The 25,917-nt window shown below is 40.1% G+C and overlaps 1 protein-coding gene across 1 annotated transcript in view; it reads left to right on the plus strand.

The window, feature by feature from the left end:
* LOC111872623 overlaps window positions 1–25,455 on the plus strand; it is a 55,225-nt gene extending 29,770 nt beyond the window's left edge. The window contains exons 5-13 of the mRNA XM_033754769.1: window positions 3,421–3,493; window positions 7,993–8,030; window positions 8,297–8,356; window positions 14,806–14,878; window positions 17,338–17,384; window positions 17,646–17,708; window positions 20,266–20,339; window positions 23,020–23,079; window positions 25,410–25,455. Of these exons, the coding sequence (XP_033610660.1) occupies window positions 3,421–3,493; window positions 7,993–8,030; window positions 8,297–8,356; window positions 14,806–14,878; window positions 17,338–17,384; window positions 17,646–17,708; window positions 20,266–20,339; window positions 23,020–23,050 (459 nt within the window). The 3' untranslated portion in view covers window positions 23,051–23,079; window positions 25,410–25,455. The remainder of the gene's footprint in view (window positions 1–3,420; window positions 3,494–7,992; window positions 8,031–8,296; window positions 8,357–14,805; window positions 14,879–17,337; window positions 17,385–17,645; window positions 17,709–20,265; window positions 20,340–23,019; window positions 23,080–25,409) is intronic.
* Window positions 25,456–25,917: the final 462 nt, after the last annotated feature.

Genomic DNA, 25,917 nt, shown 5'->3' on the forward strand with positions numbered 1-25,917 from the left:
GAGATAATGGCCCGAGAAAAGTGTGGTCTTCTGGTGGGTCCACGCACTGTACCTGTCAGCTGAGAGGCCTTATCTGTGTTTGTCCTTGAGTGCGATGATTCACCCTAGCCGTGCTTATGTAGTTGGCTTATACCGGAACGCGCAGTCTGCACGTTACGTCAGCGCTTGCCATTCATGTGTCATGTATAGTGGTTGGAAACCCTAAGGACAATTATGACATGGCGAGCGAGTATTTTGTACTTCAATTTTATGGCTTCATGTCAATCACAAGTTGGTTTGATGTTACGTACATTATTAACATTACAGAATCCACATATTCCTGCCAGTTTTAATATCTATTTTGTAATCAACAAGTGTGTAACCCCGGTCAAAGTTTGACACTTCTCTGGCCATTATCTCCGTAACCGTTCAACTTTGAACATAGGTGTTTTGGGTTATATCGGCATACTTTAACATAAGGAACACCCTCCCGATGTTTGGTCCATTCCTCCTGGGACACCCTGTATATACACACACACAGACACACACACATATATATACTGCGCTTGTCCCAGTTCCCTTTCCCCTACCCCTCCCACACTACTGCTTTCACTTGTATACTTGCCCTTCCCCCTTCCCCCTCGCTGCTCTCACATAGCATGTATATTCCCGAACAGTCTGCTTTTACCGGTTCTCACGGTCTCTTCGCTTGCAGAATTCTTATATTTTCTTCTACCCTGAAGATGGAGGCGATACGTTCCTCCGAAACGTCGGTTAACACCGCTTATACACGGTGCCAAATCCCAAAAGACTGCTTTCTTCAGTAACTGAGTTATTGTGAGGGTATAACAATTTGGTTTATTAAGATATAAATTCTGGTTAGCGAATGATGGTTAGAGTGTGAATTTAGTTCGCTGTTATTGCATGATAATTTGGTTTACCGACTGCAGAGTACAGAAATTTGGGTTACGATTTTGAGGTTTAGCAGAAGATAGCCGGTGTCTGGGCCGATATTGGAACTCGGTATCTGCGAATACATATAGAGCAGTAACTCAAGACCAGTGGTTTCCAAAGCTTTTAACATAACGTTTCGTTTTGGTTCTCACTAAAGCCTCATGCCTCCCCCCCCCCGCACTAGCAAGCGTGTTTTTGTTTACGGGCAAATGACCCGCAATCGGTACCGTGTGCAAACTCTTCGAAAAACAATTTAGATTTTCAGAAATAAAATTGTTCAACGTGCTCCGTATAGGCGACGAATAATGCCAACAAAGAGCGAAGTTTAAATCGCGAATTGTTTTAATACCTGGACTAACAATTCTGGCAGGTTCTTACAGAAGCTGTAAAAATAACTGTCCACAGATTTTGACATAAAAATTGGTAATTTTATAGTGTTATATATCCCAGAACCCCGTCACGCTTTGCTGTTTGGGAACTACTGCTCTAGACCAGTGGTATCCAAACTACGGCCCGCGGGCCACGTGCGGCCCGCGATGTGATTTTATCCGGCCCGCGAAAGAATTGTGCAGAAATGCGCCAATTGAACTAATTTTCGAATGAGTACTGGTAAATGTCGAACTTATTGACCTGACATATACTGCAGTTCGATGGCTTAGCTGTGGAAAGGTTATTTCGCGCTTTCAGCTGAAGAATGAAATTGATATATTTCTTACCAAGAAGAACTGTCACGAACCACTTTTATCAGATACCAAGTGGCTTTGGAAATTAGCATTTGAATTTAAAGTTGCAGGGTGAAAATAACTTAGCCTGTGATTTACTCGTATTTGCACTTATCAAGGTATTCAGAGCAAAGTTGATACTTCTGGAAAGGCAAGTGAAAAATTGTAACTTTGTTCATATGCTATACTTTGCAGAATTGCATAAAAAGGGTGAAGCAGAATTTCCTTCCTTGTTTGCAAATTTAGTCATTTAAATTTGAAAGAACAATTTCGGAAGCGATTTGATGATTTGGATTCCAGTGCTCAGGAAATTAGACTGTTTCAAAATCCGTTAGACTGTGATGCTGCAGATGTCAAGTTCAAATTAAAATCATTTAACTTCGAGAAGATTATCATATTAAAGACAAATACAAGGAAGGAAATTTGATCGAATTTGATAAATTTCAGAACTCTGAGTAATTTCCAAATTTAAAGAAATGTGCTTGTAAATTTATCTTCATTTTCGGGACGACGTGTATTTTTGTGAACAAACTTTTTCTCAGATGAAGTACATCAGTCGAAATACAGGGCAAATTTATACGATGAACATTTAAAGTCGCTACTTGTGTTTAGCATTTCAAAATTTGAACCTCATTTTAATCAGATTTTAAGAATGCAAAAAGAGTTCCATCATTCACATTAATTTTTTTATTATAATTTGTGATGAAAATATGAGCATTTGCTGCTACTGTCATCATTAATATACGATAATTTATTCTCACGTACTTTGTATTTAGTTTTTGAAATTTTGTGCTTTCAATAGAACTCATATACCTAGAGTTATTAATTTCTCATTTTATCCGTCCCGTTGAAAGTGATGAATTACCTAATGTGGCTGGCGGTTCGAAAAGTACGGAGACCCCTGCTCTAGACAAATCTGTGGTACGACGTTTCGGAACGTCCTTATGCTGCCATCGTCAGGCCGTAATTACTTTCGGAGAAGTTTTGTAATTTCTCGTTGGCGAAAACTATAATCGCAAGGGAAACTTGGGACTTTTTAACGTCTAGGCGAGACAGAATATCTCCATCTGCATGGGTTATCACTGATATTTCGTGACGTAACGAGAGGCATCTTGATCCTTATTCTGAACTACTGCTAGGTTGACGAAATCAAGGAGAGGGTGATTGGCTGCGTATGTAGCGCGTGGAAGCTATCTGAAAAACGTTAACAATTTTGGTCGGAATACCTGAATGGGTGGAGAAACCACTTGGAAGACTTAGGTGTATGCAAGAAGATAATATTAAAATGTACTTGAGAACTCCGCGGCCCTTGTCTGTAATACTAATCCCAAATTTCTACCTGAGCATCCGTCCGTCCGTCCACCAACCAGTTGTAACTGAGCTGGTTGACTTTGGGTTAGTGCGTTGTGTTGAATGTTTTGTCTTAGTTAGTGTTATTTGGTTGTTTCAATAAACTGTAACAATATTCACATCCTCTGTAATTAGCTGGATGTGCACCTCCACAGACTACACGTTTTGCAGGCGTGTTTTTAGATTTTTTGCAGCTCTGTGTGCTGTGCGACCGACCACATTTTACACATATATACAGTTCGTTACAATATGATCTTGTATGACCATATTGTCGGCGTCACATGCACTGTGCGATCCCTTTGTCCTTTCATGGAGGTTCTACAATTGTTTTGTTTTGTAGTCTTGCTAGTTTGTAGATTTCTTTGTTGTTAGTGTGATAAAAGATAAATCTATTTTTTTCCATACATTGTTTCAGGTAGAAATGAGTTCTTCCGAACTTCTGGTGTGGATTATGTTGGTAGTTATGGCAGGCACCCTGTTTGTGGCATGTAAGTAAAGTATTGTCACGTGTTAGTGACTAGACACTGAGTTTGGATTTATTACTTGATTTACTGAACAGTTATGACTCGTAACTACAATTGATTATAATTTACACACACTACAAATAAATATGGCAGGCACAAAAACATAGCAGTTTGTTATAGTCTTCACTGGTCATTGCGAGGTAATATCAAAGTCAAGTCGCATCGCGACCGACGATCAGTCAATCCGTCCGTTTTGGTTTCTTACCCCCCTCTGGAGTTCATGACTAAGTCTTTGTTACTTAACAGACAGTTACGGTTATTTCGATATGGGTCGTCCTCTTTGACGAGATGGCACATTTGTCGAAGGCATTGTCCGTCTATTGTCAGTATATTCTGATTGTTTGCAGGTTTACATGTATAATACATAATATGTTTGCAGGTTTACATGTATAGTACATAATATAATAATGTACATATATAGTAGCTGTGAAGTCCTTTATTCCCGATCTGATATCCCATCTTTTTCACACCTTTATTATACATAATCTTCAGAGTGCTATAAATATATATCTTCAGTAAGTACTGGCTCGTGAATGTGTTATGCCCAGTGGCGTAAGTCATACTCTTTTTGTTTTCAGTTAGATATGATTTGAATGCTTGTATTGGGGTTTTACTCAGGTCTCTCTTGTAGAGTTAGGACAGTGTGTCTTCTGAGTCTATGTGTAGTTTCGCTATTGTCTTAACATTTTCGCTGCTAGTGCATTTGTGTGCTTTTCTAATTTTCTTAAGAATTTGGTATTCCACTTTTTTATTTCACTGAGCACTGTTTTCATTTGGAGACCTTCATGGATCCTGTGGTTGTTAACGTAGCAAGGTGCGTTCCGATGGGTCGGAGGGTCTTGGATTGAAGCACTGGATGATTTCGATGGTTGAGCTGTTTTCTTTTGGTTTTGACATGCTTTGCCGATCTCAGGTTTCTATCGAGATGCATGCCGAGATATTTCACTTCTTTCTGGGGTGGTTCAACATGGTCCATTTGCACTGTCGGATGGGTTTTGTTGCATAGGATGAATGTAATTTGTGTAGATTTGCTTCAATTTATTTTAATTCTCCATTTCTTCGCCAAATCAAGTTTATTCACGGTGGCTTGGAGTTTCATTGAGGCTATCGCTGGACCTTCATGTGTGTCTAAGATTGCTGTAACATCCGCGAAGGTAGCAGTTGTGTTGTCTGATGTAAAGAGGTCGCTTGCATGGATAAGATATAGGACAGGTCCTGAGACACTTTCATGTGGTATGTCTGTTTTTGTTTTCCTTAAGTTTTTGGTTTCGTCTTTGAATTTTACTTGAGAGGGTCTATCCGTTAAGGGACCCATAAACGTACGAGTCTGGCTTGGCGAGCTTGACTCTGATTAATTTCACCATAAGTGGATGAGCTGACTCCCAACTTTGTGACAGACACACGGACGAGTCTGACTCGTTGGAACTCGAGCCGAGACGGGCTCGCGAGCCAGACTAGTACGTGTACGGGCCCCTTTAGATGTGATTCCAATATTCAGTAGTCTGTATAGGGAAGGTTTCCCTGATACTGAACAAGAGGCCTGGGTGCCATACTTTATCGTACGCTTGTGTGATATCTGGGAACTCTGCATAGCAGTACAGTTCCTCTTATTATCTGTGCAATTCGGAATTACTTGTTCTATGGTATAGTGTTTCTGTCTTAGAGGTGTTGGCTTTCTTCTACCTGGCGTAATCTCTTGAATACTGCTCTTTCGAAGATTCTGTTCTTTACTGGGAGTAGGCTCATAGGTCTATATGAGCTGTCGTCTGCCGTGGTGTACGAGATTCCGGAACCATGTGACTTGCGTGACTTTCCATTGAAGTGGCGAATATCCCATCCTGATAGTCTAGTCATATTTAATGTGTAACATGTTACCCGTATTGTCGTGTGATTCATAACGCACGGAAATGATATCCCCTTTCACCAGCGACACTATCAGTAGATGGAAGCACACTGTTTATACTGCAATTCTAGGCTTCAATACAGTGGTTCCACACTTTTGGTAGCATACATAATTTGATATTATATACAGGGTGTCCCAGGAGGAATGTGCCAAACTTCGGGAGGGTGTTCCTTATGTTAAAGTATGCCGATATAACCCAAAACACCTATGTCCAAAGTTGAACGGTTACGGAGATAATGGCCAGAGAAGTGTCAAACTTTGACCGGGGTTACACACTTGTTGATTACAAAATAGATATTAAAACTGGCAGGAATATGTGGATTCTGTAATGTTAATAATGTACGTAACATCAAACCAACTTGTGAGTGACGGAAAGCCATAAAATTGAAGTACAAAATACTCGCTCGCCATGTCATAATTGTCCTTAGGTTTCCAAGCAGTATACATAACACATGACTGGCGTGCGATGACGTAATATGGCTGCGCTATGAGCCGACCACATAACTCTTATTATACCTACATTCACGGATAATCTCTTTTGGAATTTCGTTTCCATTATCTCATGTGGATTATTATGGGACCACGTATGCACATTTCGTAAATTATTTACACCGTCCAGGGTAAAAGACGCCTCATCACTACACATGACACATGAATGGCAAGCGCTGGTGTAACATGACTGACTGCATATTCTGCTATAAGCCAACTACATAAGTATTAAAATACAGTACCTGCTTTATAGTAATTGTTCAAAGTGTCCTCCGCCAGCTGCAATGCAGTTTTCGGCACGCATCATGAGGGATTGGGTAGCAGAAGCAATGTTGCCTGAATGGTGACGTATGTGCTCTGCCGCTGCAAAAATACGATTCCGCAGTGCTTCTCGGGAATCGACCTTAGTTTCGTAGACTAAGGTCTTCATGTGGCCCCAGAGGTAATAATCTAGAGGCGTAAGATCTGGCGACCTCGGTGGCCATGCAATGGGACCACCACGACCTATCCAGCGGTTAGGGAAGGATTCATCTAAGTAGTGTCTCACGTGCTGAGTATAATGTGGAGGAGCCCCATCATGTTGGAAGTACATTTTCCTCCTTATCGTTAACGGGATGTCTTCCAACAAACATGGTAACTCATTCCTTAGGAAGGCTCCATACGTGTTTCCAGTTAAATTGTTGTGAAACACAAAAGGTCCGATCAACCTGTTCCCAAGCACACCACACCATACATTCACAGAAAATCTCTTTTGGAATTTCGTTTCCATTATCTCATGTGGATTATTATGGGACCACGTATGAATATTTCGTAAATTATTTACACCGTCCCGGGTAAACGACGCCTCATCACTGAATAAAATGACGCTTAACAGTTCGGGATGAGCTTTTATCCAGTGGCAGAAATCCATACGCTGAGCATGGTCGCCTGGTTCCAGATGTTGTACCCTTTGATCATGGTAAGGATACAGGTCTTCGTCATGTAAAGTTCGCCACACCTGCATACGTGATACGCCGATGCGAGAGGCCATTCTACGAGTGGAGAGACGCGGACTTCTATCAATCATGCGAAGAATGTTCTCTCGTGTGTTTCTCATTTGTACATCCTCCCTTTCCGACTGCACAGAAACACTCGGAAGAGAACCAGTCTCACGCAATGTCTGGTGAATTCGCGTAAATACACTTCGAGATGGAATCCTTCGATCGGGAAAACGCCTTTGGTACTCTTCAACAGCAGCACGTGCATTGCCACCGCAAAATCCATACACAAAATGCATATCACAATACTCGACGTGTGAAAACACAAAAGGCATTTCAGCAACTCATCACACAACTAATTTACCACCCATTCACGACCCCACCGCAACGTAATCTGTAGGCAGCGCATGAGCTTACGCTAGTGTGACTCGCGGCACTCAAGGACAAACAGATAAGGGTCTCAGCTGACAGGTACGTATAGTGCGTGGACCTGCAAGAAGACCACACTTTTCTCGGGCCATTATCTCCGTAACCGTTCAACTTTGGACATAGGTGTTTTGGGTTATATCGGCATACTTTAACATTAGGAACACCCTCCCAAAATTTGGCACATTCCTCCTGGGACACCCTGTATATGGGTTAGAGTAGACCATGGAATAGCACAGGTGGTTAGTAGCTCACCCATCTTCTTTCACTGGGTTCCATCCCAGAAAATGCCTCTTAATATTTGTGACGGACAAAGTGGCACTGGGCAGGGTTTTCTCTTTGTGCTCCAGTTTCTCCTACCAGTTCTCATTCCACCATTCGCCCCACGCCTGCTCTATATTTGAGAGTATTTCCGCTGGCTTTTGTGAATTAATATCAAATTTTTTTGTATATTCAGGAGCCAGTACGTGTAGTTATTTTTGATTGCACTGATCTAAACAGGGAGTGAAATAACGCTGTGTTTTATGTGATTGCCATGCTGTGAAATTACCTGGGATTGCCCTGCTCTTAACTGTAACATCACTGCATTACTGTAACAAGTGAGATATTTGGAGTGTAAATGTGCATCTGTGTAGCATTCTCATATCGTTTTATTTATTAATTTTCAGGTAAAAAAATGTGGAATTTCCAAATGGGAGGATTGAAGGTAAGTTTCAGAAAAGCAGTAGTTTATGCATAACCTCTAGATAGTCTGTAAGTAGCTCACTACAAAGGAATAGCAATTTTGGTTAAATGATGTATTGAAATGTTTTCTGAGAGAGAGATTCATTCAAATTTCCTCGAAGGGATTTGGAAAATAATAAATTTCCATATATTTAGAAAGATATCTTTCAGAAATTAGTCACTTGATCAGTAGATGAGTTCCGAATAGAATTAATTCTTATGCATCTCTTGTACTGGTTTGTGTTCCAGGGGGGGCAAGCATTTTTCGTGTCAGCCATGATTTTCGCCGCGAGTTCCTCTTTCCTTGATGTAAGTTCCTTGACAACTGATTATTTACTTATTAAGCTTCACTGTCTCTAGGCAGTGGGCCAAATTATATACTGGGTATCCCAGGAAGAATATGCCAGACTTCGGGAAGGTGTTCGTTATGTTAAAGTATGCCAATATAACTCAAAACACCAATGTCCAAAGGTGACCGGTTACAGAGATGCGATTCCAAGCCACCCGGTCGGCCACATGTTTCTGATGCTACAGTGGAACAGATTGGGGAGAACTTCGTTCGAAGTCCACGAAATTCAATGCGATGTGCGTCTCGGGAAACTGGTATTCCAAATGTTACTGTGTGGCAAGTGTTACAAAGCGTTTAGACTTAAAAGTGTACACATTATCCATCGTTCAACACCTTACGGATGCAGATAAGGTGGTTCGTAAGGAATTCTGTAACTAAAAATAACTAACACTCTTGCTGATTTCTGCACAACAAATATCTCCACGCCAAGTCTTCTCAGTCTGCTTTCAAAAGTCGTCACTTAGTAAGGTGAAAGGAAAGGTAAAGCTATCTCTGTAACAGGCCGTGGAGGCCCATAGGGTTGTGAGATGTCGAGACTCCTATATTTTCTAGACAATCAACTCACTGATGGCGGTGAGGTCGTCACCCTTACGAACCGGCCTCCCTTTACCTCTCAAGTAGATTCCTGGTATTATTTTCTGTTGGGGGCTGAGGAGACTCCACTGCCATAGTGCGTCCGAAATTTTTAAGTAAGTTTATAAGTCCAATAATCTAATCGGGAATCGAACTCGCGGCCTTCCGACTCATATCATAGTGCCACTAACAGTTCTCAACAATGGCCACTCCACTACAGTGTTTTCAGTAGACGTTTCCTTGTAACGAATCTTAACAATGGAGATTATTCAACTTCCGTGGTCATGTTGTTGCCTTCTGGCTAACGCTCCACACTGAAATCTGAACTGAACCACTTTGCAAGGCTCGAACAGAAGACACCTTTTCCTTGCTAAAATTGGTACCTCTGGTGAACGTTGCGGACTTACCACGAAATCACCAGTGGACCATGGGGCTGGGGTAGGATAATTGCTGATGGTATGTTCACCTGAAAAGCAATGTCTACACTTCACACCTTGTCCCAATGTGGTGGATAGGGCTACAAGAAAATGTATCGTCACCCTCTGCGGATCTCACGACCACAAAGGAGAAGGAAACACAGGCTCACGAATTGGTTCTCCGGAGAATCACTAGTCTCTTAAAGATGCGGCACAACTGCTTTGTCAAATATACCCTTGAGAACAGCTATACACCAACCCACTGCAACATCGTCAGCGACCTTATCCATGATGGCAGTAACCTCCCCCGCCCCTTACAACAAGAATTGGTGCTCGATACAAGTCCCAAAACAAATAGGTGTCCCCTGCTTGCAGTTTGTGCTGCCGCCATTCTAGAAATATTCTCCGAATTTAATCTGCTTTGAAATTCTTCGTCAATGTAATTTGTATTTGTTGATGACGCCTCCAAATGAACCTACTTATTCGTCCGGTGTTGACCATGCTTTTCGGAGAAAATGATAGATAAATTGAAATCCTTAAACGGTTCTCGGATAATCATATATGAAATCCTTAAACGGTTCTCGGATAATCATATATGGAGTCAATCAAGGCCATTTCTGCAAAGGCCTCGCGAGTGAGATGAAAATGGAAAATAATTTCTCACGATTCCACATAATTGCAGGCGAAATGACGGAAGAATCTCGATTTGTTGCCTGGTAATAAAAGATTTTTTTATTTAGATAATACTAGCAATCAGAATTACAATTCATTCTATAAGCTAATTAGCTGTAGTATTCCTCATGACTTGGAGAGGGCTTATCCAGAGATAAGTTCTCGTTAACCCTCTCTCAGGTCGGCTGGAAAATTCCTTTTTAGTCTCCGTCCATTGTGTCGTTCCAGTAGCGGTGGAATTAGTGTCGTTCCAGTAGCGGTGGAATTAGTACGTTCTCATGTCCTTCTATTTAGCTGAGGTATCTTCTGCTTTTCCCTATTATGACTTCCTTTACTAGCGGCACTTTCAATTCTTCATGGAGTGTTATATTGGAAACATAACATGGGGAGTTAGTAGTCATCCGTAGTATCTTTGACTGACATCTTTGGATTATGGAAATATTGGTTTTGCTAGCACATCCCCATATTTCCACTCCATATAACCGAATTGGTTTTATTATTGTTTTGTAAAGTAAGATTTTGTTGTCTAATGAGAGCCTGTAATATCTTCCAATTGACCAATGGATATCCTTGATTTTTAGATCAATCTCTTTGCGCTTTTTAGTAATGTGTTTCTTCCAGGTTAGATGGTTGTCTAGCCGTTCAGCGTGGTTTGACGTGTATGTTTCGTCGGTTATTTAAATCGTCTGGGGGGGTTCGACGTGTATGTTTCGTCCAGCTGCACACCTATGTTATAACGCCCATAATTGATGGTTTTGCTGTAGATTGTTAGATTTTTCGCTGGCCTGTTGTCAGTAGAACAGAGTATAAATAAGACACGACTTTATCTGTGCCAAGTCATCGTTACATATGCCTGTCTTGCAGCAAATCCCTGTTGCTTCTGGTAGAACTTTCCTCCTCCAAGCTGTCATGAACGGCGTGTTTCTTTCCTATGAACTTATAAACAGCTGAGACGTTATATGTGCTGTGTTTATAATATCATATTGCCCTGAGCTGGCCACACTAACACTCAATTGTAATTCTTAGAAGAGGGATGTCCAAAAATTTATTCTTGCAACATCGATTGATTTCGCACGGTACATAGCACCCAGTTCTTAGAAAAACGCCATGAATTAAGGCAGAACGCTATGGTCACCCCCTATGACGATACTGGTGTGTGTGGGGTGGGAAAAGAACTCATTCCTTCATGTATTATCGCTCCAGTTGACGCCATTTTATCGTACTGACCTTGGTGGTCGTTTCGAGGGATGACCATAAATATTTTTTTTGAGCCAGCTAAGCTCTGCTTTCGTGCACTACATACCAGCCAGTTCTTAGAATAACTTCATGAATTCTGTGCTCACCCCTACATCTACTGCCGGCAAAATGGATGGAATATCAAAGGCATAGCAACAAACCCTTGTTATGATAACTCGTAACGTTGAATTTACTGCAGCCGACCTCATTAGCTAAACTGCTCATGGAAAGACATTTCCTTGAACTATACCCCTTATGGGGAAGAAGGCAAGACTGCACAGAAGCTGTGTGGTTAAAAAAAAGAGCAAAAGAAAAGATACACAATATTGGAGCGATGAATATGGGGCACCGTTGGGTTACACGAATGCTTCAAGGCCTTCCTTACACTGCTCTGAACCACCTGCTTCCTTTGACGAGATACCGGGTGCTCATATTATAAGGTAAGGTTATAAAAACCATCTTTTAAGATCATTTTAGTGAAAGTTTCATGCTTCAAGGCGTACCATTCACTGCTCAAATACTAAACAACCTGCCTCCATTGCCGAGATACAGGGCGCTCATATTATAAGGTAAGGTTATAAAACCACCTTTTAAGAGCATTTTAGTGACAGTTTCATGTTCCTATCTCATAGAATTTAAGAACAATGATGAATAAATCATTTTTGAGCAAAATTTAAATGGCCGGCTGAATATGTTACCGCCGGAGACGCGGCCGCGGAATTTAAATGACCGCGCCAAAGGGCTAGATGAATACCTAAGTATTTTGTGCTGAATGATTCAGGTATTTGTATGTTATTAAAGAAAACTGCAGGACATTGTTCTCTTCTTAGACCGAAGTTTACTTGCAGTGACTTGGTTTCGTTGATTTTTATTTTCCATGTATTTGTCCACTCTTGTATTTGATTTAGATGATTTTGCAAAGTGAAGGTAGCTAACTGGATCTGTGTTGGCTCAGAGGATCACGGTATCATCCGCAAATGTGCCCATTGTTGTGTTGGCAATGACTGGTAGGTCTGCTGTATACAGTAAATAAAGTAGTGGGCCCAAGACACTGCCTTGTGGTACACCTGATTTTATTGCGAAATTGTTAGATATACTATCATTGATTCTCGTTCTGAACTCTCTGCCATTTATGTAGGATTTTAGTAAGTGGAAATAAGTGATGGGCAGATATTTTTTGATTTTGTGCAGTAGTCCTGGATACCATACCATATCAAAGCTTGACTTGCATCGAGGAGAACCGATGTGCAGTATTCTTTATTTTCTAATGCTTTGTGTATTTTGTGTGTTGTTCTGTGTATCTGCTGTACAGTGGAGTGGTTTTCTCTGAAACCAAATTGATGTTGTATCCACTCCTCTGTATTTGGGTCAGACCCTGTTCTTTTTATGAGAAGTCTTTCGAGGAGCTTAGATATGATGGGTAATAAACTTATAGGAGTATAGGATGACACACTATTAAGATTTTTGCCTGGTTTGGAGATAAGGATTATTTCTGCTGTTTTTAGCTGATTTGGCCAGTATTTATATTTGAGAACAGCATTAAATATATATATGAGAAGTATTAGCCCTTTCCTTGACATTCTTTTAACAATATGGGGTCACTTCGACAATGCCAGATGCTTTTCTTGAATTTAGGAAAGCTATTACCTTTTGCACTTCTTTAACTGTAAAAAATTTTATTTCTGGTATAATGCTGATATTTTCAGATATCTGTCTTTGTATTTCTTTATTATTATGGTCATCATATGGTGTAAAATCTATAGCAAGATATTCAGCAAACATAGGTGCTTTTTCTTCTTCACTTCTTGCCCACAATGTTTGCGGCGCCATTTCATTTCTTATAGGATGTATCTGTGTCTTGGGTTTCTAGATTATGTTGTCATATCTGTTGAAGCTGATTGTATGGTTAGAGGAGGAGGATCTTTCTCTTGCCTCTTTAATTTTACACTTCATCCTATTACTTATATGGTTATATGTTGTTTATGTATTGGTGCTTGACTTCTATGCCACCTTGCTCTTGTTGTTCTTTTCTCAGATATGTTTTTAATTTCAATTTGAACATTCCTTGTGTTATTTTGGAAGATGATGATAGGTGTAGCTTCTTGGGTTGCCTGTTTTGTAGTGTTGATTAAAGGGGTTAGTGCGCAGCCGATTTCCATTGCCCCCCTTGAGTCTCAAATTTAGATTTATATCTTCTTGTAGTTTAATCCTGTATTTTTTGTTGTTGTGCAGTTTATTTCTTGGTGTTTTTGAATAGCATGACTACTGTCGCTGGGTATAATTGGTGTGTGATCTGAAGAGAGATCGAGACCACGTACCACATGTACTCTGAAGAGATTCCATTAGTAAGGAAGAAGTCCAAGAGGTCAGGGGTTCTGTTGGGATCTGTTGGCCAGTATATCGGCGTGCTTGTTGACAAGTGAGAATATTTTTGCTGCTATATTTTTGATAATTCTCTGCTTTTTGTCGTTCTTAGGCGAGGTCCCCGTAAGGTGTTCTTGCAATTAAAATCTCCGCCTGCTACAAATTTGTGTCACAGCGTTTGAAAGAAATAATTAAAGTTCTCTGTTTTGATGATATGTTTTGGTGGACAGTAAACTGCAGCAACAGTTAACTCGTATTGGGTCATCTTACTTTTATCACTGGCGGGTAGGTGATTTAAATTGTACTTGGGGAGCTCATTATGGTTAATAGTTCTTTTTATTAATATAGCAGTTCCTCCATGTTCTGTAGTGTCGGGATGATTAGTGGAGTATGTTAAATACTTTGGTATATTGAAGTAAGATCTATCAGTGAGTTTCACTTATCAGCATGATGTCTGTGAAGTCATGTTGAAGGAATATCTCTAGTTAATTTTTTTGCTACAGAAGGCCGTTGGCGATCCATAGTGCAATTGTAAGGAATTTAATGGATTTTAGATATTAACGTTGATAGCATGTTTAATATCATGCTGTTTTGTTGGATGTGTTGTTGGAAGATTACTTTAAATTCTTCAAGAAATTTGGTTAACAAATTAATTGTATTTGGGTTGTTGTTAGTATTTCCCTTGCTTCTAAGTATGTGATGTTTTGTTCTTGGTGTCTTTTTCCTTGAAGGGCTTCTGAATATGTGATTCCTAGTTGTAACTGAGCTGGTTGACTTTTGGTTAGTGCGTTGTGTTGAATGTTTAGTCTATTGTTAGTGTTGTTTGGTTTCAATAAACTGATAATATTCACATCCTCTGTAATTAGCCGGATGTGCACCTCCACAGACTACACATTTTGCAGCGTGTTTTTAATTTTTTTGCAGCTGTGTGTGCTGTATGACCCACCACATTTTACACATACATACGGTTTGTTACAATATGATCTTGTGTGACCATATTGTCGGCGTCGCATTCAATGTGGGATCCCTTTGGCCTTTGTTGGAGGTTCTACTACAATTGTTTTGTTTCGTAGTGTTGCTAGTTTGTAGATTTCTTTGTTGTTAGTGTAATAAAAGATAAATTTATTTTTTTCCATACATTGTTTCAGAAAAAAGTTCCTGTTCTCAAATTTTTGGCGGTTTTTTTTACGACAGCTGTGTTAGCTGCTGTGGGCCTGGCTTGTAAGTAATATATTTTCACGTGTTATTGACTACACAGTGGGTTTGGATTTATTACTTGGTTTACTGAACAGTTGTGACTCATAACTACAAATGATTATAACCGTCTCGTTAATTTAAAAACACTACAAGTAAATACAGCATGCACAAAATATGCGCCGTTTGTTATAGTCTTCACTGGTCGTTGCTAGGTAACATTAAAATCAAGTCACATCACGACCGACGGTCGGTCAGTCCGTCCGCTTTGTTTTCTGCCCTACTCTGGGGTTCGTGACCAAGTCTTTGTTACTTACAGACAGTTAACGGTTTTTTCGATATGGGTCGGCGCCTCTGTCGAGAGGACAGATCTCACATTCGTCGAAGTTGTTGTCCGTCTATTGTGAGTATATTGTGATTGTTTGCAGGTTTACGTGTATAGTACGTAATATAATAACATACATATAGTAGCTGTGATGTACTTTATTCCCGATCTAAGATCCCATCTTTTTCAAACATTAATTATACATAATCTGCAGAGTGCTATAAATATATATCTTCTGTAAGTACTGGCTCGTGAATGAGTTATGCCCAGTGGCGTAACTCATACTCGTTTTTGTTTTCAATTAGATATCATTTGAATGATTGTATTGGGGTTTTACTCAGGTCTCTCTTGTAGAATTAGGATGGTGTGTCTTTTCAGTCTGTGTACTTCGCTATTGTCTGACATTTTCTCTGCTAGTGCATTTGTGTGGTTTTCTAATTTTCTTAAGAATTCGGTATTCCACTTTTTATTTCACTGAGCACTATTTTCATTTGGAGTTCTTCATGGATCCTGTGGTTGTTTATGTACCAAGGTGCATTCCGATGGGACGGAGGGTCTTGGATTGAAAGCACTGGAGGATTTCAATGGTTGAGTTGTTTTCTTTTGGTTTTGATGTGCTTTGCCCATCTCAGGTTTCTATCGAGATGCATGCTCAGGTATTTCTCTTCTTTTTGGGGTGGTTCAACATGGTCCATTTGCATTGTCAGACAGGTTTTGTTGCGTAGGATGAATGTAATTTGCGTAGATTTGCTTCGATTTATTTTAATTCTCCATTTCTTCGCCTAATCAAGTTTATTCACGGTGGCTTGGAGTTTCATTGAGGCAATTGCTGGATCTTCATGTGTGGCTAAGATTGCTGTAACATCTGAGAAGATAGCAGTTGTTGTCTGATGTGAGGAGGTCGCTTGCATAGATAAGATATAGGACAGGTCCTGAGACACTTCCTTGTGGTACATCTGGTTTTGTTTGCCTTAAGTTTTTGGTTTCGTCTCTGAATTTTACTTGAGAGGGTCTATCCGTTAAGGGGGACGATACACGTACGAGTCTGACCCGGCGAGCTTGACTTGGATTAATTTCACCAGAAGTGCATGAGCGACTCCCAACTTTGCCAGAGACACACGGACGAATCTGGCTCACTGGATCTCGAGCCGAGTCGGACTCACGAGCCAGACTCGTACGTGTATGGGCCACTTTAGATGTGATTCCAATATTCAGTAGTCTGCATAGGGAAGGTTTCTCTGATTGTGAACAAGAGGCCTGGGTGCCATACTTTATCATACGCTTGTGTGATGTTTGGTAACGCCGCATAGCAGTACAGTTCCTCTTATTATCTGTGCAATTCGGAGTATACTTGTTCCATGGTAGAGTGTTTCTGTCCGGGAGTAGTTTGGTTTCTTCTACTACCTGGCATAATCTCTTGAGTACTGCTCTTTTGAAGATTTGTTCTTTACTGGGCGTAAGCTCATAGGTCTATGTGAGCGGGCTTCCGCCACGGTCAACCAGATTGTGGAACCATGTGATCTGCGTGACTTTCCTTTGAACTGGCGAATATCCCGTCCTGATAGTCGAGTTACATTTAATGTTGCGCGTATTGCCGTGTGATTCATAACCCACAGATACGATATCCGCTTTCACCGGTGAGACTATCAGTAGATTAAAGCACACTGTTAATACTAGGCGTGAATACGATGGTTCCACAGTTGCAGGCATACATAATTTGTTATTAAATATGGGTTAGAGTAGACCATGGCATAGATTAGATGGTTAGTAGTTCACCCATCTTCTTTCACCGGGTTCCATCGCAGAAAATGCCTCTTAATATTTGTGACGGACAAAGTGGCACTGGGTAGGGTTTTCTCTGTGTGCTCCAGTTTCTCCTACCAGTTCTCATTCCACCATTTGACACGCCTGCTCTATATTTTAGAGAATTTCCGCTAGCTTTTGTGAATAATTATCGGATTTTTCGTGTATTCGGGAGCCAGTACGTGTAGTTAATTTTGATTGCACTGATCTAAACAGGCAGTGAAATAACGCTGTGGGTTTTACGGGGTTGCCATGCTCTTTTGAAGCAGAAATTGGCATTATGTAACAAGTGAGATATTTGGAGTGTAAATGTGCATCTGTGTAGCATTCTCATGTCGTTTTATTTATTATTTTTCAGGTGTCTTGGAGATGTTTTTCTTGATCCATGTGCGTGGACGTTTAATGGTAAGTTTCAGAAAGCGTTAATTTATGAATAACCTCTAGCTAGTCTCTATGTAGCTCACTAGAAACAATAAGAATTTTGGCTAAATGATGTATTGAAATGTTTTCTGAGAGATTCATTCAAATTTGCTCGAAGGGATTTTGAAAATAAATAATTTCCATATATTTAGAAAGGTATCTTTCAGAAACTTAGTCACTTGATCAGTAGATGAGTTCCCAATAGAAATAATTCTTATACATCTCTTGTATTGGTTTGTTTTCCAGCCGGAGCGATTGTGTATGGTGATAGCATCCTTCCCTGCATTACAGTATTTGAATTACTTCATGGTAAGTTCCTTGACACTTGATTCTTTACTTCCATTATATGTATACAGTGGCCGTCCTGTAGTGCACACAATCTCAACTGTCTCTTCACAACATTTTTCAGCAACACAGTGCCATCATCAGGTGTCCCAACTACGTCAATCTATTGCATTGCTTGCCCTCGTATGTTTTCACAGACCATTTAAAAAGTATTTAAAAAGTCCGTATTTGTCAACTATGATAAACTTACACTCGCTAAAACTTGTTAAGATAATTCATCTTATTTGTCTTAATTAAAACTTGTATTTGGTTCGTTCACTACGGGTTCGTTTTTCTTATTTTCTGTGTAAACCGCGTCTTGTGATGTGTGTTCCCTTCTTAGCTGCGAGTGTTGTAATCTTATATTTTAGCGTCCTGTTGCACTGATTTTCATCCATTATATGTATACAGTGGCCGTCCTGTAGTGCACACAATCTCACCTGTCACCTCACAACATGTTTTGGCAACAGAGTGCCATCATCAGGTGTCCCAACTAAGTCAATCTATTGCATTGCTTGCCCTCGTATGTTTTCACAAACCATTTAAAAAGTATTTCAAAAGTCCGTATTTGTCAACTATGATAAATTTACACTCCCTAAAACTTGTTAAGATAATTCATCTTATTTGTCTTAATTAAAACTGGTATGGGGTTCGTTCACTACGGGATCGTTTTTCTTATTTTCTGTGTAAACCGCGTCTTGTGATGTGTGTTCCCTTCTTAGCTGCGACTGATTACAACACTCGAACGAACGAACGAACGACTATATACTATAATGTTTCGATTTCAGTCACTGTAATTGACTAGGTGTTGGTTGAACCATTTGTAGAATATTTAAGTATTATAATGTAGAACGTATAGTACATTCTCATCTCAAGATGTACATTATTTCAGTTCATGTTCCTTTTTTTCTGCATTATCCTAATGAATAATAGTATGGTAAAAAAATAGGTAAAGGCGCCTTGTAACAGGCTGTGGAAGCCTATGGGGTTGAGAGATGTTGAGGCTCCCACATTTTCTAGACAATAGGCTCATAGATGGCGGAAAGTTTGTCAGCCTTACAAGCCGGCCGCTCTTTACCCCCAGGAATATTCGGGGCACTCACTCTTGTTAGAGGCTGAGTCGACCCCAGGGCAATAGTGCGGCTGGAAAGATTAGGTAAATTGAAAAAATCCAATCAACTGATTGGGATTCGATCCCACGACCTTCTGGTTTGTAGCATAGTGCCTCAACCAACTACGTTACCGCTTACAGGATTTATATATTACATTCCCTCAGACTTGAAAGTGAGTAAAATATTATGTAGCCTACAAGGTCGCCTTCAGCTAACTATGCATGGTTACTGCATTATAATACTGTCTGTGTAGTTTGCTGATGTACAATAAACCTTGGCAATTCATTGGCCGAAGTCGGGACATTGAGGTCTGAATAATAATGTAAACAACATGTGTTCATGCAGAATGGCTTTGGGAAAGCCAGATAGTTGCTTTATGTCGTTCTTAGGCGAGGTCCCCGTAAGGTGTTCTTGCAATTAAAATTTCCGCCTGGTACAAATTTGTGTCACAGCGTTTGAAAGAAATCATTAAAGTTCTCTGTTTTGATGATATGTTTTGGTGGACAGTAAACTGCAGCAACAGTTAACTCGTATTGGGTCATCTTTACTTTTATCACTGTGGCGGGTAGGTGATTTAATTTGTACTTGGGGAGCTCATTAGGGTTAATAGTTCTTTTTATTAATATAGCAGTTCCTCCATGTTCTGTAGTGTCGGGATAATTAGTGGAGTATGTTAAATACTTTGGTATATTGAAGTAGGATCTATCAGTGAAATGAGTTTCACTTATCAGCATAATGTCTATGAAGTCGTGTTGAAGGAATATCTCTAGTTATTTTGCTACAGAAGGCCGTTGGCGATCCATAGTGCAATTGTAAGGAATTTAATGGATTTTAGATATTAACGTTGATAGCACGTTTAATATCATGCAGTTGTGTTGGGTGAGTTGTTGGAAGATTGGTTTAAATTATTCAAGAAATTTTGTTAACAAATTAGTTGTATTTGGGTTGTTGTTAGTATTTTCCCTTGCTTCTCCTAAGTATGTGATGTTTTGTTCTTGGTGTCTTTTTCCTTGAAGGGCTTCTGAATATGTGATTCCTAGTTGTAACTGAGCTGGTTGACTTTTGGTTAGTGCGTTGTGTTGAATGTTTAGTCTATTGTTAGTGTTATTTGGTTTCAATAAACTGATAATATTCAAATCCTCTGTAATTAGCCGGATGTGCACCTCTACAGACTACACATTTTGCAGCGTGTTTTTAATTTTTTTGCAGCTGTGTGTGCTGTACGACCCACCACATTTTACACATAACAGTTTGTTACAATATGATCTTGTGTGACCATATTGTCGGCGTCGCATGCAATGTGGGATCCCTTTGGCCTTTGTTGGAGGTTCTACTACAATTGTTTTGTTTCGTAGTGTTGCTAGTTTGTAGATTTCTTTGTTGTTAGTGTAATAAAAGATAAATTTATTTTTTTCCATACATTGTTTCAGAAAAAAGTTCCTGTTCTCAAATTTTTGGCGGTTTTTTTTGACGACAGCTGTGTTAGTTGCTGTGGGCCTGGCTTGTAAGTAATATATTTTCACGTGTTATTGACTACACAGTGGGTTTGGATTTATTACTTGGTTTACTGAACAGTTATGACTCATAACTACAAATGATTATAAGAGTCTCGTTAATTTAAAAACACTACAAGTAAATACAGCATGCACAAAATATGCGCCGTTTGTTATAGTCTTCACTGGTCGTTGCTGGGTAGCATTAAAATCAAGTCACATCACGACCGACGATCGGTTAGTCCATCCGTTTTGTTTTCTGCCCTACTCTGGCGTTCATGACCAAGTATTTTTTACTTACAGACAGTTAACGGTTTTTTGATATGGGTCGGCCTCTCTGTCGAGAGGACAGATCTCGCATTCGTCGAAGTTGTTGTCCGTCTATTGTGAGTATATTGTGATTGTTTGCAGGTTTACGTGTATAGTACGTAATATAATAACATACATATAGTAGCTGTGATGTACTTTATTCCCGATCTAAGATCCCATCTTTTTCAAACATTAATTATACATAATCTGCAGAGTGCTATAAATATATATCTTCTGTAAGTACTGGCTCGTGAATGAGTTATGCCCAGTGGCGTAACTCATACTCGTTTTTGTTTTCAATTAGATATCATTTGAATGCTTGTATTGGGGTTTTACTCAGGTCTCTCTTGTAGAGTTTGGATGGTGTATCTTTTCGTTGTATGTGTAGTTTCGCTATTTTCTAGGATTTTCACTGCTAGTGCATTTGTGTGCTTTTCTAATTTTCTTAAGAATTTGGTATTCCACTTTTTATTTCACTGAGAACTTTTTCATTTGGAGTTCTTCATGGATCCTGTGAATATGTACCAAGGTGCGTTCCGATGGTTCGGAGGGACTTGGATTGAAAGTACTGGAGGATTTCGATGGTTGAGCTGTTTTCTTTTGGTTTTGATGTGCTTTGCCCATCTCAGGCTTCTATAGAGATGCATGCCCAGATATTTCACTTATTTCTGGGGTCGTTCAACGTGGTCCATTTGCATTGTCAGACAGGTTTGAGTGCGTAGGATGAATGAAATTTGCGTAGATTTGTTTCGATTTATTTTAATTCTCCATTTCTTCGCCTAATCTAGTATATTCATGGTGGCTTTTAGTTTCATTGAGGCTATCGCTGGAACTTCATGTGTGGCTAAGATTGCTGTAACATCTGAGAAGATAGCAGTTGTCTGATGTGAGGAGGTCCCTTGCGTAGATAAGATATAGGACAGGTCCTGAGACACTTCCTTGTGGTACATCTGGTTTTGTTTGCCTTAAGTTTTTGGTTTCGTCTTTGAATTTTACTTGAGAGGGTCTATCCGTTAAGGAGGACGATACACATACGAGTCTGGCCCGGCGAGCTTGACTCGGATTAATTTCACCAGAAGTGCATGAGCGACTCCCAGCTTTGCCAGAGACACACGGACGAATCTGGCTCATTGGATCTCGATCCGAGTCAGACTCGCGAGCCAGACTCGTACGTGTATGGGCCCCTTTAGATGTGATTCCAATATTCAGTAGTCTGCATAGGGAAGGTTTCTTTGATTGTGAACAAGAGGCCTGGGTGCCATACTTTTATCATACGCTTGTGTGATGTGTGGTAACTCCGCATAGCAGTACAGTTCCTCTTATTATCTGTGCAATTCGGAGTATACTTGTTCCATGGTAGAGTGTTTCTGCCCGGGAGTAGTTTGGTTTCTTCTACTACCTGGCATAATCTCTTCAGTACTGCTCTTTTGAAGATTTTGTTCTTTACTGGGAGTAAGCTCATAGGCCTATATGAGCTGGCTTCCGCCGCGGTCAACCAGATTGTGGAACCATGTGATATGCGTGACTTTCCTTTGGACTGACGAATATCCCGTCCTGATAGTCGAGTTACATTTAATGTGTAACATGTTGTGCGTATTGTTTTGTGATTCATAACCCACAGATTCGATATCCCCTTTCACCAGTGAGACTATCAGTAGATGGAAGCACGCTGTTAATAGTGTAATTCTAGGCGTCAATACAATGGATCCACAGTTGCTAACATACATAATTTGATATGAAATATGGGTTAGAGTAGACCGTGGCATAGCACAGGTGGTTTGTAGCTCACCCATTCCACCATTTGCCCTACGCCTGCTCTATATTTCATAGTATTTCTGCTAGCTTTTGTGAAATATCCGATTTTTCGTGTATTCTGGAGCCAGTACGTGTAGTTAATTTTGATTGCACTGATCTAAAGAGGCAGTGAAATATTGTGTTTCACGGGGTTGACATGCTGTGAAATTACCTGGGATCTTTGAAAGAGAAGAAATTGGCATTTTTGCAACAGTTGTGATATTTGGAGTGTGAATGTGCATCAGTGTAGCATTCTCATGTCGTTTTATTTATTATTTTTCAGTTATCAGTGATGATTTTCGTGGGATTGTCAGTGAAGCATTAACCGTAAGTTTCAAAAAAGCAATTTATGCATAACCTCTAGCTAGTCTCTAAGTAGCTCACTACAAATGAATAACAATTTGGCTAAATGATTTATTGAAATGTTTTCTGAGAGAGATTCGTTCAAATTCCTTTGAAGGGATTTGGAAAATAATAAATTTCCATATATTTAGAAAGGTATCTTTCAGAAACTTTGTCACTTGATCAGTGGATGAGTTCCCAATACAGTTAATTCTTATACATCTCTTGTACTGGTTTGTGTTCCAGGTGGGGGAGGCATCTTTTGTGGCAGGCATAATTGTATCCTTCTATTTCTTTTACCCTGAGGTAAGTTCCTTGACAACTGATTCTTTACTTATTAATCACTGTCTCTAGGCAATGGGCCAAATTATATACAGTGTCTCCCAAGAGGAATTGTCAAAACTTAGGGAGGATGTTCCTCATGTTGAAGTATGCCGATATAACCCAAAACACCTATGTCCAAAGTTGAACGGTTATGGAGATTATGGCCAGAGAAGTGTGAGACTTTAACAGGTATTACACATTTGTTGATTACCAAATACATATTAAAACTGGCAGGATCATGTTTCTGTAATGTTAATAATGTACGTAACACCAAACTAACTTGGAAGTGACATGAAGCCATTAAATTGAACCACAACGAAATTCGCACGCCATGTCATAGTTGTCCTTATAGTTCCAAACACTACATGACACATGACTGGCAAATGCTGACGTAACATGGCTGACTGCGCATACTGGTATAAGCTGTCTATGTATCTGTATTAAACGTACATAAATTTTCTAGGAATTTCGTTACCATTATCTCATGTGGATTATTATGGAACCACGTATGCACATTTCGTAAATTATTTACCCCGTCACGGGTAAAAGACGCCTCATCACTGAATAAAATGACTCTTAACAGTTCGGGATGAGCTTTTAACCGATGGCACAAATCTATACGCTGTGCATGGTCGCCTGGTTCCAGATGTTGTATCATTTGTTCATGGTAAGGATACAACTCTTCGTCATGTAAAGTTCGCCACACCTACATACTTTGTAAGCCGATGCAAGAGGCCATTCTATGAGTGGACAGACTTGGACTTCTCTGAACCATCTCAAGAATGTTCTCTCGTGTGTTTCTTACTCGTACATCCTCCCTTTCAAAGTGCACAGAAACACTCGGAAGAGAACCAGTATCACGCAGTGTTCGGTGAATTCGCGTAAATACACATCGAGTTGGAATCTTTCGATCAGGAAAACACATTTGGTATTCTTCAACATCAACACGTGCATTGCCACCGCAAAATGCGCACACAAAATGCATATCTTAATATTCCACGTGCGAAAACACAAAAGGCATTTTAACAAACCCGCACAATTAACTTACCACCCAATCACAACGCGGCCGCAACGTATCCTGAGGGGAGCACATAAGTTTACGGCTAGTGTGAATCACCACACTCAAGGACAAACTCAGATAAGACTTGCCAGCTGACAGGTACAGTGCGTGAACCTGCCAGAAGACATCATTTTCCTGGGGCCATTATCTCCTTAACCGTTCCACTTTGGACATAGGTGTTTTGGGTTATATCGGCATACTTTAACATAAGGAACATCCTCCCGAAGTCTGGCATATTCCTCCTGGGGCACCCTGTATATGTATATATTTTTGCGACATAATGTGCAATGGAGGACAACCCCTCCCTACCCAGCATGACGTGGCGGGTGAGTCAGCTCTCCGTCCTCCCTTCATGTTGACGTGGCACGCAACGCTGTTGTTGACATGACGTTAGGCAATAGTGGTACCCATTGCATAACAGGCAAGCGCTGCGACTATATAAGCGAACCACACTGCCTACGAAGCCAGTTGAAATGTGGCCGTCGCCAAGTTCAGTTTTCGCAGTTAGTTAAAAGTGTATTAGCGGCCGAAGATTGTTCTCCAGTCAGCAGCCTACGAGTTGAGTGGAATCTAGCCAGTAGTTAGTTATGAGTTGGCCAGGGAAGAGTATGCAGTCTGGTATTTGCAATACTGCAGATAGCAGTAGTTGTGAGATTGTAACCTTTATGATTATATGAGCGAGTGTCATGTGTTGGGTGTATAACGCGACAAATAACTTCACGCCTTATTGGATATAGCGAGTTTTATTTCACATTCGCTCTTACAATCACACAAATTACAAGCTCAACATTACTGCCATTGGCAGTATCTTAAATACTGTACTTCAATTAACTGGTGACTGACTCGTAAGTAGATAACTCTAGAACTTGAGAACTAACTCATGAACTCGTAACTCGAGAACTGCTGGCTAGAGCACTTGAGAACTGTTCGTGAATAGTCTTCGCTGCTCCTTATTTAGCCTCCTTCCGGACAACACAGAAAACAGCCATGTAATAGGCACCACTGTTATTACCATCGTCTCTCGCAACCGCTGTTTGCTCTCTTTGCCTAGCAACCGCTGTTTACTCGCGTTGCTTAGCGACCAGTGTGCTGGGACTCGCCACACTTCGGCTCCGTTCGGCACGTCACAGCTGGCGGAGAGTGAGGGGCGTCATCCATAACACAACACGTAACAATTTATATATAATTACTGTTATCTTGTAAATCTTGCAGTAACTCAAAAATATTAACAGACATTTATTTCTGTTTGCAGGAAAAAATGGACAAATGGACTAACCATTCGGTATGTACGATTCCAGAATCATCACATTGTATACTTTTATCAAAGTTGTCCAAGTTAAATGCACTAAATCTATATATGCTATCCTGGAGTTCATGCAGTTATTATTAGCCTATTTCAGTTGTTGCCGTCGTTTTAAATGTAAGCTTATTTTAATGTAGCTGTGGATTTCAGAATGGTTTAGAAATATTTATTTATGGCTAAGTACAGACCTAAACGTCTGCTCACATTAAAACCAGACTGACTTCACATTTCATGTGGCTGTGTTTAACCCCTCAAGCGTGTGCGACGCACCATATGCGTCCTCTCAGTTACAAGCATCTAGCGTGCATTTATGAGGGGGCATTTAAATCCCTCCCGGTGCTTTATTTTCGCAAGCATTGAAGGTTTTGTGCAGACATTTACCTAAATATTTTTAAATATTGAAATGGTTATTTGAAAAATTCCAAAAAATTATATTTACAATTGTTTACAGTTCATT

Source organism: Cryptotermes secundus, unplaced genomic scaffold (assembly GCF_002891405.2).
Source record: "Cryptotermes secundus unplaced genomic scaffold, Csec_1.0 scaffold1982, whole genome shotgun sequence".
Classification (NCBI taxonomy): Eukaryota; Metazoa; Arthropoda; class Insecta; order Blattodea; family Kalotermitidae; genus Cryptotermes; species Cryptotermes secundus.